Here is a 17,155-nt window from a genome sequence, read left to right as displayed (position 1 = left end):
ATCGAACGAACATAAACGAACATAACCGAACGAACATAACCGAACGTTCACGAACGTAAATGAACGAACGAGACCTATGTTCATGTTCGTTCATTTAATTAAACGAACAAAAAATATTGTTCATGTTCGTTCATTTAATAAATAAACGCACATAAACGAACTTCCCGCTGCACGGTTCATGAACGATTCGTTGAACGTTCAGTTCATTTACAGGTCTATCCCTAGTTTCCCCTCCGTTTAACGAAACTTCGGCCCATCCTTCTTTATTCCCAAACTTGTATATACTATACCGAGTACGAGTAGCATTAATTTTTAATTAAAAACTAAGAAAGTCAAATCAGCGTCAAAGCCTACCACGTTCACACTTTCCCTCCCGCACGCGCTTCCTCTTTCTAACTGTATCCGCTAATACGTATATAAGGAAAACCCAAAACCCTTCATTTCACACTTGCTTTTCATATTTCGTTGATCAATTCAATAAAAAAGAATAATCTTGTTTTGTTCACATGGAAATTGGGTCTTTCACATTGCTTTCTCCAGAAGATTTTTCTTTTAATTTCAACAACAACAGCAGCGATTTATCGAGGTTTCTGGATATGGAAAATGGGTTCAATGGGAACTACAAGAAGAGGGGTAGAAAAGATTTCGAGGAATCTTTAGTCAACGAAAAGAGTGGGTTTGGTGATATACTTTCCTCGATTTTGATGTTTGACGAGGAAGCAAAGCAGGAGCATCAATGGTTCACTGATTCAGATCACAAACAGCTTCCTTCGAACCCAATTACAACGAGAAAGTTCAAGAAATGAATGTGTTCTTTGATCAATTCGAATACCAATACTCTGAAATGAACCAACTGGATAATTACAGTTCCAGAAACAAACGCGCGCGTAAATCGGGCTTAGCTGTTGCTACAGTAAAGACGGAGACGGTTTCATTCGGGTCGGACGATGTGGGTCCGTCGCAATCGGGTACCGGCTCAAGCCAACAAAGGCGGTTATGGGTGAAAGACCGATCAAAGGACTGGTGGGACAAGTGTAACCACCCAGATTTCCCCGATGAGGAGTTTAAACGCGCGTTTCGTATGAGCAAAGCTACATTCAACATGGTCTGCGAGGAGCTCGAACCGGTGTGATGAAAAAGAACACGATGCTCCGCGATGCGATCCCGGTTCGTCAGCGCGTGGCGGTTTGCATTTGGAGACTAGCCACGGGTGAACCGCTCAGGATGGTATCGAAACGGTTCGGGTTGGGGATCTCCACTTGTCATAAGCTGATCATGGAGGTTTGCGCCGCCATTAAAACCGTTCTGATGCCCAAATTCGTTCAATGGCCCGACGAAAACAAAACGAAGAGAATCATACGAGGATTCGAATCCGCCATCGGGATCCCAAACGTGGGCGGTTCAATGTACACGACTCACATTCCCATCATCGCACCGAAAGTAAGCGTCGCTGTGTATTTCAATAAAAAACACACGGAGAGGAACCAAAAAACTTCGTATTCAATCACCCTCCAAGGCGTCATCGATGAAACCGGAGCTTTCACCGATGTATGCATCGGCTGGCCCGGTTCTATGACCGATGACCAAGTTCTGGAGAAATCAGCGGTTTACCAAAGAGCCACCGGGGGGCATTTGAAAGGCGTTTGGGTCGTGGGGAACAAAGGGTACCCATTAATGGACTGGGTTTTGGTTCCCTACAGTCACCAAAATCTCACTTGGGCTCAACACGGTTTCAACGATAAGATCGGGGAAATAGAAAAGGTGGCGAAGGACGCATTCGCGAGGCTAAAACGACGGTGGTCGTGTTTACAAAAGAGAACCGATATGAAGCTTCAAGACCTGCCGATTGTGCTCGGGGCTTGCTGCGTTTTGCATAATATCTGTGAGATGAGAAACGAGACAATGGATCCCAAGCTTAAATTCGAGCTTTTTGACGACGAGGTGATGCCGGAAAATAACATAAGGTCCATGGCTGCCGCACAAGCTAGGGATCACATCGCTCACAATTTGTTGCACCACGGTGGCTGTACCACGTCCACTGGTTTTCTATAGCGGTTTGTTATACTATCATTAATTAGTGTTGTTGATTTAGGAATCTTTGCTTGTAATTCTTTTTGGGGTGTAGCAATAAATATTATTCTTGATTTTTTTTTTCAAACACAAGATTACTAATCTATATACGTGTATTTTTAAAAAGTCCCTTGCTTGTTTGCTTTTATATATCACATCGTTAAATTTGTTGACCGTCATTCATAAAGTGTTTATCTAAAAAAGTCAAAACATTATTGTTTAAATTGTCGAAGAAAAACTTTGAGAGTCCAATTGAAAAGATTAAAAAAATCGAGGGTCTTTTTGCTATTATGTCATATATATTAAAGTGCTTTGGGGTCGGGTGTGGGACCGTCTGGCTGACCTGAGGTGGTCGGATTGCAAAATGGTTCTCGGACAACTATATGTAATAAATAAACAGAGAAACCTAGGTAGCTGAGCAGCCTGAGCTAAGCTAAGCTAAACTAAGCTGATGAACTTTTCATAATCTTATTTGTTTATGAAAAATAATGGCATTTGCTAATGGGAATGATTATTTAGTAACAGAGGAATATATTCGATTCTCCTAACCAATTATTACTTGCATCACAATTATATCCTTTTAATTTTTCTCTATTAATTTATCACAATTATATTTCATCTTCGTAGGAGAAAAAAAAATTAATTTTCAAATTCTTAAGTCTCAACATTGGAGGAGCATTGTATGTAAGGAAGGTTATGGGTCGAATTAGATTTTTGATTCACTTAAATTTATCTTGAGTATAACATTTTTTTCATTTGTAATTGGACTTGACTTTAGTTTAAGGAAGTTTCATCCTATCTAAAATCTGACTCAATTTTTAAGGTGAAAAATTACATCCAATCTAACAAATATATATATATATATATATATATATATATAAAAGTATTAAATATAGTTTTATTTTTGGATTGAGTTTAATCATATTTTTTTTTACCATAAACTCCATTCTAACCAAACTTGATTCGACATTATTCTTCAAAAGATTTAAACTCATATTAAAAAGAAACATGAACCTATAAAATAAGGTCAAAATTTATTTATTTTGAGTTTAGTGTTCATCCCTAATTGTAAAATAAGATATTTCAATTTTAAAGTTTTAAATCTTAACGTTTGTTGAAGGAATATTATAGTAACAAAAGAAATTTCAGTTTTCAAGTTTTAAATCTTTACCCTTGTTAGAGTTGCACTTTTGGTACATTTTAGTTTCCTTGAGTTTCAATCTTCAACAATTGTTGAAGGTGCTTTTTTTCTAACTCATTAGACATATCAAGTGTCTATGTTTTTGCACTCATTATATATTATGTTGTTTGATTTAGTATCACAAAATATAAAACTTAAATTTAAATTGAGAGTTCTTGATAAGAAAATTTTGAATTCAGAGACTAAAAAGAAAAAAAAATCAAACAAAATTCAATATAATATATTAACCATTAGTTTTATTTTCTTTTATCAACGTACACATTGTCATCCTAATCTATGAATGTCTTTTCTAAATTGTTGGATATTGTTGATTCTGTAAAGTTTTTTCAGTATCATCCTAAGTGTAAAAAAGTTAAGCTAACTCACTTGTGCTTTGCATATTTTTTTTTTATTTTTTTGCAAAGGTTCTCTGGATTCTATTATAGGTGTGAAATGTGTCTTGGAGAAATTTTATGAGTTGTCTGGATTAAGGCTTAATGTTTCAAAGACTGAAATTTTTATTGCTGGTATGGTAGCTAGTCAGATGTCTTTGGTTCATGAGACAACTGGTTTTAAAATGGACAGCCTTCCTGTGATATATTTAGGGGTACCTCTTGTCCCTAAAAAGTTAACAGAGAAGGATTGTGCAAGTTTGGTTGAGAAAATTAAGGCTAAGTTGGGACTTTGGTCGAATAGATGATTAAGCTATGTATGAAGGTTGCAATTGGTTAAAGTTGTTTTATTCAGCATTGCAAATTTCTGGTGTAGACATCTAATCTTGCCTGCTGCTGTGATTAAAAGGGTGGACTAACTTTGTGCTAGATTTTTCTGGAAGGGTGGAGATGTGCCAGCAAAGGGAGCTCGAGTGTGTTGGGGGAGTATTTGTGCTCCTAAGTCTGAAGGAGGGTTGGGTCTGAAAAATCTAAAATGCTGGAATAGAGTTTGTGTGTTGTTGTTGGTGAAGAACTTACTTGTTGCTGAGGGTTCTCTTTGGGTGGCTTGGGTAAGGACATATGTCTTTAAGGACATTGATTTTTGGTTTGTTTAATGTAAATCCTCTTTTAACTGGAGTTTGCGAAAAAATATGAAAATGAGGGAGGAGGTTCAACCTTTGTTCTTTGGGATTACGGATTGGCCTAAAGTCAATACTCGATGGTTGTGGCAGAGATCAGGGGAGAAAAGATAAAGTTTTACTACAAAACCTTGTCTGATTCCCTATGCACATTCCTAAGCATTCTCTTATTGCTTGGATGATTATTCTTGATAGGTTACCAACTGCTGACAGATTGCTTAGAATGAGGATTGAGGTTGATGTTAAATGTAGATTATGTGGAGACGTGCCTGAGGCTCACAACCATATTTTCTTTGAATGCTCTTTCTCGAAAGTAGTTTGGGAGGTGGTTCTTCAGTTATGCAGCATTTTGTAGGAATGTGGGAAGTTGGGATGAGGAGTTGGATTGAGCGATCTCTCGATTTAAAGGTAAATCATTCCTTGTTTTTATACTTAGGGTAGCTTGGTGTGCATACATATACTGTATATGGGATGAAAGAAATTATAGGCAATTTAGGGGTGTTAGTAGAGGTATTGAGAGTATGATGGATTATATTAAAAGAGCGATTAGGTTAAGGTGCTTAGAAAGGTCATTAATGATGGTGTTGTAAACAAGAATCTTTATATAGATTGGGGGATTCATACCTCTTAGGAGGTTGTATTTTTTACTCAATTGGTTTGTAGTAGTGTGTTCTACTGCTTCTTGTATAATAATAAGATATATTTATCTAAAAAGTAATTTATTTTAGAGATAAATTATAATATTTATAATAATTTAAAGTTAAAATAATTTCTTAAATTAGATTGGGCACTGTTAACTAGTGTTTTCTACAGATTTTTTTTAAAATAAATCACCTTTTATAATAATTAATTGAATAAACTTGAATTAACTAAAGACAATTATTTACTCAATATAATAATTCTAATATTTAAGACACTAGTCAATAAAATAATCCAATTAAATTTCACAAAAAGAGGACATGGCTAGGAGCCGGCTCAACATAATTATATTACCAAAATGTCCCCGTTCAGATACTCGACACTTCTTCACCCGAAGCACAACGAACCATTGGCAATTGGTCATTTACTGAACCAGATTTCGTTGCCGATCAAAATACAGGCTCGCTTTCGACCTCCACGGCCATGTACGAACTTTCCACTTTGAGTTTTTAGCTTCGAATCAATCACGTAAACAAAATTTCGTTCCCATAATTTAAAGAATCTAATTATCTTGCTAAATAATTACGGCCTCCTCCATGACCTCTTCTCGCGATTCACCGAAGGTAGATTTTTACTTACATTATTGGTTCCAAGCTTTAGGGTTCTCTTTTTCTACTATTAATCTTTTTGTCTATTTGATTTACTTCTTATTTCAGTTTTATTTTCTAATTTTCGTTTTGGTTTAATTGTCAGATGTTTTCTGCAATTTTTATTAGTATTTTTATTTATTTTCTAGTCAATTGTTGAGGATGGATGAATGAAGTATTATTTGATGTATACGCGAGGATTTGTAGGATAAGTTGGTAAATTTGAAGCTTAGACTGGCTTTACTGTGTTAAATACAGCATTTTATGTGAGGAAGCTGGATTACGTTGATTAGTCAAAAAAAATTATGAAATATGGAGGAATTTATGTGAGATGATATTTTGTTTGTCTTGTTGTCTGATTCAATATTGGCTTGGATTTAATTGAAGTAAGGAAAGTGAACTTGAAGGCAATTATATATATCCTTGTGTCATGGTTAAAATTGTGAGGAGCAGAAGACCAATTTTGATTAGGAAATAATTAAAATAGGAATGCTGCTCTTACTGACTGCTCTGATCTTTAAGTATCTTTCATTTGAAGTCACATTGAGTTCAGCCAGTTAAATAATGTTGTTCATCTTAAGTTATAATCTTGACGAAATGATATTTTATTTATACATATATATTATATTATTTATATTATATTGAATTATACATACAGGCTATTGATCAGCTGGAGCTTTTAGCTAAATAAATGTCAGTGTTCTTCTGCTTGAATTTGGTTAATGTGCTGAATTTTATTTGCTGGGCTAACTTTTTTGGAACTACGATTCTATATCAAGTCATAATATGTTAATGACAAACAGACTTAGTAGCAATTTTTATTTTGATGCATGAGAGCTGATTTTACGTGGAGGAGTTGTATGGTTTCGAAACTTGTTTAAATAAAAGGTAAATTGAATGGGTGGTTTAATCACAATTTTATTTTATATAGGTTTTACTGGCGAGTACCTTAAGGAAACTGTTATAGTAGACTATCTATATTAAATATAGTAGTAGACTATTAATACAATGATTTCCTAAGCACTGGAGAAAATAATGCATAAAAAACCTTGTATTCACTGCTTTCATTTATTGCATTTATGTGAGGTGCCTTTGCCAAGTTACTTTTTTTACTAGTTTTTATAATATATAAAAATCTCTATATTGATTATGCATCCAATATCTGGTCATTATTTAGTTATGTAAATTGATAGCTCAACATGAATTGAAAATGTAAATGTAAGCTACTGAAGTACCCTCCTTTAACCTTTGGGAACTCGGTAAAAAGCTTATTCGCACAGGCTGTGGAAGGTGATGAATGTCATCTTGGTTCGGCGACCTTCGATATTTCTTTCTAACAACTATTGATTATTATATGGCTTAACTTTAATCTGCTACTTCTAGTTGTATTTTTTCCCTTATAAAAAAGTGTATTTTTTGTGTTTGCATTATGCACAAAACAGCATGAATTTTGAGGTAACATTGAGTGTATTTTTTCTAATATGTAATTTACATGCTTATCCTTAGTTTTTTTTTCTTATGTGCAGATACATAGTCCGTTAAGAGTTTAAATCAGCCTTTATGTGCTGCTTTCCTTCAATATTGTAATGATCCGCTGTATTTATCGGCCTCGTAAAATTGTGGATTTGTAAAATCAGATGCAGTGGAGATGTCCAGCAAGTTTGAGCTTTCTTCTGGTAGCCCAGACAGGCCACTGTATACCAGTGGGCAGCGTGGACCCCTCTTAGCTGCTCAATTAGACAGATCAGTTAGCTTTTGTGAGACCATGGAGAATCAGATTCTATCTTCCATGCCAAGCATGTTGAGAAGCAGGTCGGTAGCAGCCCAAGGAAATGTATCTAAATTCTTCCAGTGCTTGCGTTTTGATCCTAAGGTGGTTGCTACTGATCATAAGTCTAATCGTCAAGGAGATTTTAAACGGCACATTAATGTTGCTCTCGGCCTTTCTGCCAATGAATCTCCTATCTCATTGTCAAAAGGCAAGCTCCTTCCCTCTCCTATTCCAGAAGAAATCAAACGAGTTAAGGCTGGTCTACGGGATTGCTCTGTCAAAGCAAGGTATTCTTTGTAAATTTTGTGTTTTTGGATTGGATCTAAGATGTCATTAGTTATTAAATTAAATCAGTTAACAGGGAGCGAGTGAAAACTTTCAATGAAGCCTTATCAGTATTCAACAAGTTTTTCTCAAGCATACCATCTAAGAAGAGATCTCGATCAGAAAGCTTTTCTAATGATCGTCCTAATGCCTTGATATCTGGTGATCGGTCGGTCTTGAGCCCTTCTATTGGTAAGATGGGAATACATAATAATTCCATTGCTGGAGGTCTTGAATTTGAACAGAAGAAGTCAGAAGAAAAGCCTAAAAGTGCTATTCCTAATAGACGTTCTCGGACTTCTTTGGTGGATGTGAGGGTTTGTATCTGTGATATCTTCTATCTTTGTGCCAATTTGCATGTGGCTTGCCTTTTTTTTTTTTTGCATCACTATCTGTTGAAGAAGAATTTAACACTTGTTGTAATGGATCTAGATGGATATACGGAATAATGCTCTAGTCAGGCAGCCTGGTAATACAGATAGAGATAAGGAAATGCTCAGGGTTTCAAACTGTGGCTCAGTTCAGGGTGAAGAGCGAACTTTATCAGGTGGTGTTGATGGATGTGAAAAGACAAAGATGAAGAAAAAGCGTTTTGGGATAAAAGCGGACGTATCTCCAAGTATTGTATCAGCTAAACTTGAAGGGCATCGGGAATCTAAACAGGGAATACAGCAAAGGACTGTTTCTGATACTCGATCAAGGTTGAGTAATGATGCACAGTGGTGCAGGTAGGTCCACTGCCTCGAGATTTGTGAGAATAAGGGGCTTGAATTATTATGATGGTGGCAATAGTAGGCTTTGTCAGTATTCTGTTATGACATAATTTATCAACTGGAAAGTATTCTTTCTTCCTCTTCGTTTTTTTGCTATGCTGTGGAGGATAATTAAGATGCCAGGCTTTTATTTATGCCTCTGAGGTTCTTTTTGTTTCGCATTTGAGTTGTATATTTGTTTTTGAGTTTCTTATTCTATTTTGAGCATGGTGTTAATGATATTTCCAGGGCGAGTAACAATAAATTTTTGGTAGCCCTTTGTTGTTTCTTTCATGTTCATTTATTTGTTGTACCCACATTATATAATCCGATACTATATTGCCCTTATTTGACATGATGTTTTGGTTGAGATCTAAATCTTCTGAATGCATGGTATGGGGGTTTAGATTATGATGAGGAGCTTATGCCTTTAGTGCATAAGACATCTAAACTAATGCCTTAAAGGAGCATTTACAGTTGTGAAAATGAAAATCCACTACATTTTCTAAACTGTGTTTTTGAACCGAATGGTAAACCATGTGATTTAATCCATCCTGGAAGTAATGTTTGAGAGGTAGAATAGTCTTGATTTGACCTTACACTCTTACTAAGATCCAGGCACATGATTTTTGGACACATAAAGAATGGATGTTTATTGTGGCCATTGCTAGCGGGATGTAATTTCCTTAATAGATGATCATAATGGTGGCTATACAGAAATTGTGTGAGGGGTTTTCTTGTTTGAAAGTTTCTTCTAACCTTCTATTTGAGCATTTCGTGAACTGAACCTTCCTGTATATTTATTGCTAACAGTTTGATATATCATATTCTTGATATTCTATTAATAAATAAAAAAATTGTTATAGGTCAGGAATTGCTAATGGATCTGTTGGAGTTGGAAAACCAGAAGGTATCTCGCAGCAGTCAGGTTTGGGTCCACGGTCATCTGCCCCTAGGAATGACCCGGATGCCAGTTACCTTCTTAAGGACAGGAGGGACCATCATGTTGCTCTTGATAAAGAGAGAATGAATCTCAGAGTTGCCAACAAGTATGCATAATTTTCTTGATGAATATTTTGTTTTCCATTTTTTAGTGTAAATATTCCATTTGCATTTATCCTTTGTTTTGTTATGTGGTGCATCTTTTTTTCTGGCACCTGGAGTTCCTTTTAGGTCTTACTTCTGTTTGTTTACTTACATGTATGCCCCTTTTGGTCTCTACAATGTGCAGGATTAGTGTTCGTGATGAATTTAATTCTGCTAGTCCTACTTCAAGCACAAAAATGAATGCATCTATTCGTGGTCCACGATCAGGCACTGGAGTTGCACCAAAGTTGTCACCAGTCATTCATAGAGCAATAGCATCAAATGAATGGGAGCTTTCTCACTGTACAAATAAACCACCTACTCACGGTGGAGCTACTAATCGCAAACGCACAGCATCAGCTTGGTCTTCATCACCACCTGTTGCCCACTGGGCCAGCCAGAGACCACAAAAGAGCTCCCGTACTGCAAGACGAACAAATATTGTTCCTATCATTTCAAGTAATGATGAAAGACCATCACTGGATACTATGTCTGATATGGCAGGTAATGAGATTGAGTCAGGATTTGCTAGATGCTTCTCAAGCAGTTCTCCTAAAAAAAATAAACTAAATGGTGATGCCTTATCTTCGGCAGCTCTTTCCGAGAGTGAGGAGTCTGGGGCTCCTGAAATCAAATCTAAAGAAAAAGTGAAAAGGTCCGATGAAATAGATGAGAAAGCTGGACAGAATGTTCTGAAAGTATCCACATTGGTCCTGCTGTCAAGAAAGAATAAGCTGGTGACTGGAGAAGATATTGGAGATGGTGTACGTCGACAAGGGAGGACAGGGCGGGGTGCTTCTACGAGGTCTATTATGCCAATGACAGTTGAGAAGTTTGGCAACGTGAGAACAGCAAAACAGCTCAGAAGTTCCAGGCTTGGCTTGGATAAGACTGAAAGGTTAAAATTTTCTTCCTACCTGACCACCTGTTACCTTTATTCTCCCAAAATATTTCTTTTATCGTGGTTTAGAACCCTTATTTTTCCTGATTGAGATCTCATAGTTTGGTGAATATTTTCTCAGCAAGGCTGGTCGTCCTCCAACTAGGAAGCTTACTGATCACAAGGCTTATGCATGCCAGAAGCATGCAGCAATGAATGCAGCTGCAGATGTTCTTGGTAGTTACATATCAAGTTTATTAAGGTGGTGTTTGTTTTTGAAGAGGTAAAATGTCTGCAGTCTGCGGACCACATCTGCAGGCATCTGCAGCAGAAGAGGTGGACCAAAAGTCTGCAGTCTGCAAGAAAAAGACTGTTTGTTTTTTAACGTCTGCAAACTGCTAAAATAAACTGAAATATAAATAAACTGATTTTTTAAACTTAAAAGAGTTTTGTAATACTGATATTTAAATAATTTTAGTTTTACAATACTAAAATTTAAATAATTTATACAACTACAATAATAATTTTTTTTAAAAAACAAACACTACCTTATTAATTCTATTATACGTCGCACATAATCACATGTATTATTAGTTTTATAAGTTTTATAGAATAAAATTTATAAATGATCATTAAATTATATGATTTTTTTAAATATGTAATTTTGTAATACTTTTAATTTTTTTAAATATATATTCATAATTTTTTTTATAATTATATGATATTTTTAGAAAATATTTTTTAATTTATCAAATTATTTTATGATTATTTTTTATTTAATTGTGATTATATTTTAAAATTTTAAAAACATAATTTATAATTTTTTATATTTTAAAATCTTAATTATCAAACAATGAAATCATTTTTTATTAAGCAATGTGGTTTAAATACTTACATTTTGTATAAAAAGTTTAAATATAATTTAAAAATAACAAATCTAAAAAATATTATATTTAAACTTAAATCAAAATAATTAAAATAAATATAAAATTTTAATAATATATAAAATAATTTATATGATATAAAATTAAATATCTATAATATAATATTAAAAAATTAATATTTAATTTATTTAAAAAATTAATATTAAAATTAATATCTATAATATAATATTAAAATATTAATATTTAATTTATTTAAAAAATTAATATTAAAATTAAAATAAAATATAATATAAAATTAAATAAAACCTCTTTGAAGAGGTTAGAAGACGTCTGAAGACATAAGACCACGTCTGCGCCGCGCAGACCACGCGCAGACGTTAGAAGGGCTTCTGTCTTCTAAAAAACAAACGGTCTGCGAAGCCCAATGTCTGCGCGTGGTCTGCGCGACGCAGACATAAGAGCTTTGCAGACCTTACACAGTAAAAACAAACACCACCTAAGAAACTTCCTTGGATTCTTAAAATCTAAGCTTAACAATATTTTTCGAACTTCTAAATCTGTGATTACGTGTACATGGCTTCTAATTGCTGTTGGTACATTTTTTTCTTAGTTGGTACCGAGGATGGACATGAAGAGTTGGTGGCTGCTGTGAATGCTCTTATCGGTTCTGGTAGTGTCTTCTGAAATATTTGGACATTTTTGTGTTTAAGTTTTGTTATTTTATTTGGTTCAAAGTTTCTTCTCACATTGGTTGATTTTACTTTCATTGCAGCTTATGCATTTCCCAATTCCTTTTGGAGGCAGATGGAGCCTTTTCTTGGTTTCATATCTGATGCAGATATTGCATATTTGAAGCAGCAGGTATCAGAGCCCTTTAATATGTTCCATTTTTAAGGGGAAAAAATCATTGGAAACTATTCTTTGATCAACTCTTTTGTTGAAATGCTTAATATGAGTAATTGTTTGCAATTTATGTTTGTTTTTGGCCAGGGTGGGTGATTTCCTTTCAACAAGGTAGGGGAAAGGGGAAATAAGTTCCTCTTGGCATGCTAATTATGTTAGGCATTGATGTATATCGAACCATGTGATTAATATTCAAGAATTCATCTTCTCATTTTGTTTTGGCATGCAATCTAAAATGATGCAGGAGCTGTTTTTTCTTCTTAACCACATCATAAAGTGTATGTTGTCAAATTTGTTTATTTTAACATTAAAAATTATGAGTGTTCTCTTAAGCACCTTGTAAAAAAAGAAAAGAGAAGATAGCATTATGCCTAAGCCTTTTTTGAATGCGGTTGTTTTAGACTTTTAGTTTCCGATCCAATTTCTGCTCTTATTGAGTCAAGTAACCCTAATACATGCTTCATTTCCGCCTCTTCCAAATGGATCATTTATTCTGGTGCTACAAATTATATGACAGGAAAGAGATGGCAGAATTGCTGCTATAACATCAACTGATGAAATCCTTTCACAACAGTTGCTTTTGGATACAAGGGACGATAATGTGATTCCCCTGTGTCATAGATTTTTAGCAGCTCTCCTTCCAGAAGAAGAGAGTGACAGTGGAAATGAAGACCTCCAATTTGACGCATATGGAGCTGGATTTCAGATGGATGGAGAATTGGACTCTAATGGTTTGAGTCATATCGTTAATTTCCAATCTACAGGGCATGCTTCTTTTAATGGTTATAGGACATCTGGGAAGCCAGAATATGATAACCCTGAAACTGATATGATGGGAAACACAGGAATCAGCTCAACTTTTAGTCATTCCCTGAATGACACTTTTCCAGACAAACCAATTCCTGATATGGTTTGTTCAGAATTTCAGTACGAGAGTATGAAGATAAATGAAAAACTCTTTTTGGAGGCACAAAGTGTCGGAATTCTCTTAGAACCAATGGTTAGTCTCCTTCTACATGAACATTTATGTTATATGTTGCATTATCCATATGTCTTGATATTATTTCATCCTTCATTTGGCAATTATCTCTCTCTTGCTCTCTTTGTTGTTTCAACATCAATATCATGATCTAGCAATCTGGTCATTTCTGTTGTTATCCGAATGGTTGGTTGCCAAATTGTGCATGTTTATCCACTGCATCTTCTCATTATCTTGAAGGACTTGTTTATTCGTCCTTTTTTTTTTTTGGTTTTCAGCCTTGACATTAAGTTTGTTAATGTGTTAAACTTTACATATTTCACGCTTTTTCAGCCTGGCATAACACAGATGGATGCTGATGAAATCTGTGAGGACATTAGTATGCTAGAGGAGAAGCTCAATGAACAGGTAGTTTCTCAAAGGAATTATTGAGGCTCCAATATGCAATCTTGTATCTACATTTTCTTTTTCTGCACACTTTACGGTTAAATTTTTATTCTTTATTTTATGATAATTGCCTTTGTGATATAAATGGATTTTGCCCTTCTATGCTCAGCTTATATACTTATTATTGGACTGTCCATTATAAAGTTCAAAACTTGTTCTGAGAAGTTCATTTTATAATTTTTTTGTGAATGCAATAGGTTTCAAGGAAGAAAGTCTTGCTTGATAAACTGTTGAAAGCTGCCTCAGAAGCAAGAACACTTCAGGAGAAGTATTGTTTTATCCTTTCTCTCCATATAGTTTTGTATTCATTTTCCTTTTAACATAAAGTCATTGGTGCCTAGTGTATGTATGAACATATCATTTTTGATATAGGGAATTCGAGAAAAATGCTATTGACAAGCTTGTCACAATGGCTTATGAAAAGTACATGGTAATTCTCTTAATATCCGGTCTCCTGTTTGTTTTGGTTTTCATTTGTGCACACTCATAATGACAATGTTTAATATCTTGAATGCACAGTACAAGTCTGTATGAAAGCGCTTTAACATAAGGATATAGAAACCAATCTTTGATCTAGACTAAAGTCAAAGGATTTCAATGAAATAATTGTCTGGGTGGACTAAAACTACTAACAAAGCAAGAAAGAAAAGATGGAAATTGGTGGGATTACAACATTGTTAACCTCAACCAACTCAAAGTTGGTGAAAAATCTTTTATATCACAGAAGTGAACTACCTCCTATTGGGTAGTTCAAACTCATAGTATTCAAATAGTGAAGAGACATCATCTCAAGATGATCCCAGAAAGTTCTTTTAGCTGTTATCTGTGTTCAAGTGGATAATGCTTCTCCAGTTATTGTTATCTGATATCTGGAATCTGTGTCAACCATGAGTATCATGTGGTTGAAAAGCTGAGGCTTTGTACTTTCCTCTCCCCCTTCCTGGTATACATGCTTAAACTTCCTCATTATTCTTTTCACCTTTTGAGTTTCTGGGGTTTAGATTTTTCTAAAAGCCTTTTGAAGAATTTAGCCATCAGAACTTTGTCTGATAAATCTTGTTTTTCTCCCCTCTAGAGCTTCTTACTAAGGCAGATAAATTTGCTTGGTTCTCTCTGTTTATGTTACAGCCTTTAATTTTCAATTGAAAATTTGTATGCTAACAAAGTTGGACTGTTGATTATCCCAGTTATCATGCTATATACTGTCATATAATGATATCATGCTGGTATTCTATTTTGGATAATTTATTAATAATCTTTTTATAGAGTTGTTGGGGTCCTAATGCTACTGGTGGGAAGAGTTCCGGTAACAAAATGATGAAGCAAGCTGCCTTAGCATTTGTTAAACGGACATTAGATCGATATCATAAATTTGAAGATACAGGCCAGAGCTTCTTCAATGAGCCCATGCTTAGGGACATTTTTCTTTCTGGATCTTCCCGGCTAAATAGTGCACGATTAGTAGATACTCCTACAGACACTGAATCTGGGAAGCCATATGCCAACGGCTCCACCCATTCTCTGGAAGGTAGAACTTCAAGTATTACTTTGATGCTTTTGGAGAGACTGAGAGCAGATATTTTAATTCCCCCATGTCTAATTGTGTCTGTTCGTGTGTGTTTGATCCATGTAATGTGATCCTCTGTAAAATGTTATTCATTGATACTGTTTTGCTCTGTCTTCTCACACAACTATTCTGGCAGGTCAAAATGGGGATAGTTATGTTTTTGATCTGCTTCCACCCACAAATCGGTTATCCGACCAAACTACTGTTAATGATGACTCATGGTCTAACAGGGCAAAAAAGAGAGAGTTATTGCTGGAGGATGTAGTTGGTGGTACTATTGGTTCTTCTAGTGCCCAGCCAGGCATTGGAAGTCCTTTGTCGAGCAGTTCAAAAGGAAAGAGGAGTGAGAGAGACCGAGACGGAAATGGACTTGGTATAGAGGTTTTATCTAGAAATGGAACTAATAAGATTGGTCGACCAATATCCAATGTTAAGGGGGAAAGGAAATTAAAAATAAAGCCCAAGCAGAAAACAACTCAACTATCTGTTTCTGTGAATGGCATTCTTGGCGAGATGTCGGAGCAACCCAAACTATCAAACCCCATATCAAAGTCAAATGAGATAACTACCGATGATAATGCTAAAGAAAAAGATGATTTTAGCCTGGATGTGTTGGATGACTTGCAGCTACCAGGACAAGATTTGGGTTCATGGTTAAACATTGATGATGATGGATTACAAGATCACGACTTCATGGGACTTGAAATTCCCATGGATGATCTTTCTGACTTGAATATGATGGTTTGAGTTGCTTCTTTGTATAATCTTGTTCATTATACCGTTGACAAACAAAAATACAACCACTGTCAGCTAGGGATTACTGTTTTGTGGATAGTTGCTTGGCTGTCCGGTCCATAACTAGGTTGCATAGATTCTTTATAGGCTCCTCCCGAAGTTGATTTTCAAGTGAACCTATTTGGATGTCTTGAATTTTTCTCTTAAGTTGACGACTTCGACTGTAGTGATCTTTTGTTCCTAGAAGTTGGTATGTCTTAGCAATTATATCTTGGCAAAAATGCATCTTGGCTGTAGGCTGTAGTCTTTACAAATCAGAGAGTAATGCTCAGGTTGTACATAAATTTATATTCCCAATAAAAATAATTTTTTTGTTCAATATAACAGTTTTCTGGGTTATTGGTCTTTACTTTCACTTTCCAGCTGCAGCAGCCGTTCAAAGTTATATGCGATGTGGTAACTTCACCTAAGCTTCAAGGATAAGAGGTAAGAATGTTCAATTCAATAAATGTTTTTGCATATAGAAAAAGATGATTGCGGTACCGACGGGGGACTACTAATTCCTTCCTGCTTTATTACTTGAATATGCAGATTCTCGCATCAATAATCTCAAGAACTATACATGGTAAGAATTAAGATCCCTCGTACTACAAGGTTGTTGCATCAAATTTGTGCTTCTTTTCACTGTGTTTATAGAGCACCGGCTACTTACTGTGTTACCAATACTATGTTATGCTTTAAGTCATCATTTGCAATCAATTTTGGCGTTGCACTCCTTGCTTATCTCCCCCTCTTCCAGCATCCGTTGTGGTAAGAAGTCTGATATGGTTGCTGGTAAACTGCTCCCATGGATTTCCTGATTGAGGGACTTGTATACCTAGGATTGAATGTTAGAATGCCGTGTTCCAATAAACCTGGCATTACCACTGAGGTAAGCTTTGCTCTAATCTTGACTATATAAACCTTTCCATGCATTTTATGTCTCTGTTTATCATTATTTTTGCAAGAGAATATCCACACGCTTCTGGGACAGTGTCCAAGGCTTGGCAGTGCCTATGTCAAGTAATGTTCATCCACTGCAGTCTAAAACATGAATTCATGTTTCTCAACTTGCAGTATGTTATTAGATGCGTAGGAAAGGAATATCGTCCTGTTTTGTATCTTTGTTCAACAAAGAATTGTACCAATTTTAGGATGTGACCATCTCAACTCGGTATTT

At 35.3% G+C, this 17,155-nt stretch overlaps 1 protein-coding gene and 1 pseudogene across 1 annotated transcript; both read left to right on the top strand.

Annotated features, from left to right (window-relative positions):
- Positions 1-442: 442 nt before the first annotated feature.
- LOC120192377 lies at positions 443-2,145 on the top strand (annotated as a pseudogene).
- A 3,282-nt stretch (positions 2,146-5,427) lies between these two features.
- Positions 5,428-16,312, top strand: LOC120192281. Its single transcript, XM_039195073.1, has 17 exons — positions 5,428-5,584; positions 7,135-7,666; positions 7,741-8,020; positions 8,136-8,431; positions 9,322-9,504; positions 9,687-10,439; positions 10,564-10,658; positions 11,916-11,975; positions 12,078-12,186; positions 12,296-12,319; positions 12,610-12,616; positions 12,726-13,208; positions 13,521-13,595; positions 13,832-13,902; positions 14,007-14,064; positions 14,901-15,174; positions 15,338-16,312. The coding sequence occupies exons 2-17, from the start codon at positions 7,257-7,259 to the stop codon at positions 15,946-15,948; spliced, it is 3,789 nt and encodes a 1,262-aa protein (XP_039051004.1). The 5' UTR covers positions 5,428-5,584; positions 7,135-7,256; the 3' UTR covers positions 15,949-16,312.
- Positions 16,313-17,155: the final 843 nt, after the last annotated feature.

Source organism: Hibiscus syriacus, unplaced genomic scaffold (assembly GCF_006381635.1).
Source record: "Hibiscus syriacus cultivar Baekdansim isolate YM2019G1 unplaced genomic scaffold, ASM638163v2 tig00116974_pilon, whole genome shotgun sequence".
Taxonomy (NCBI): domain Eukaryota; kingdom Viridiplantae; phylum Streptophyta; class Magnoliopsida; order Malvales; family Malvaceae; genus Hibiscus; species Hibiscus syriacus.
Note: the sequence above shows the minus strand (reverse complement) of the source record. Positions and strands in the feature narration are given on the sequence as shown.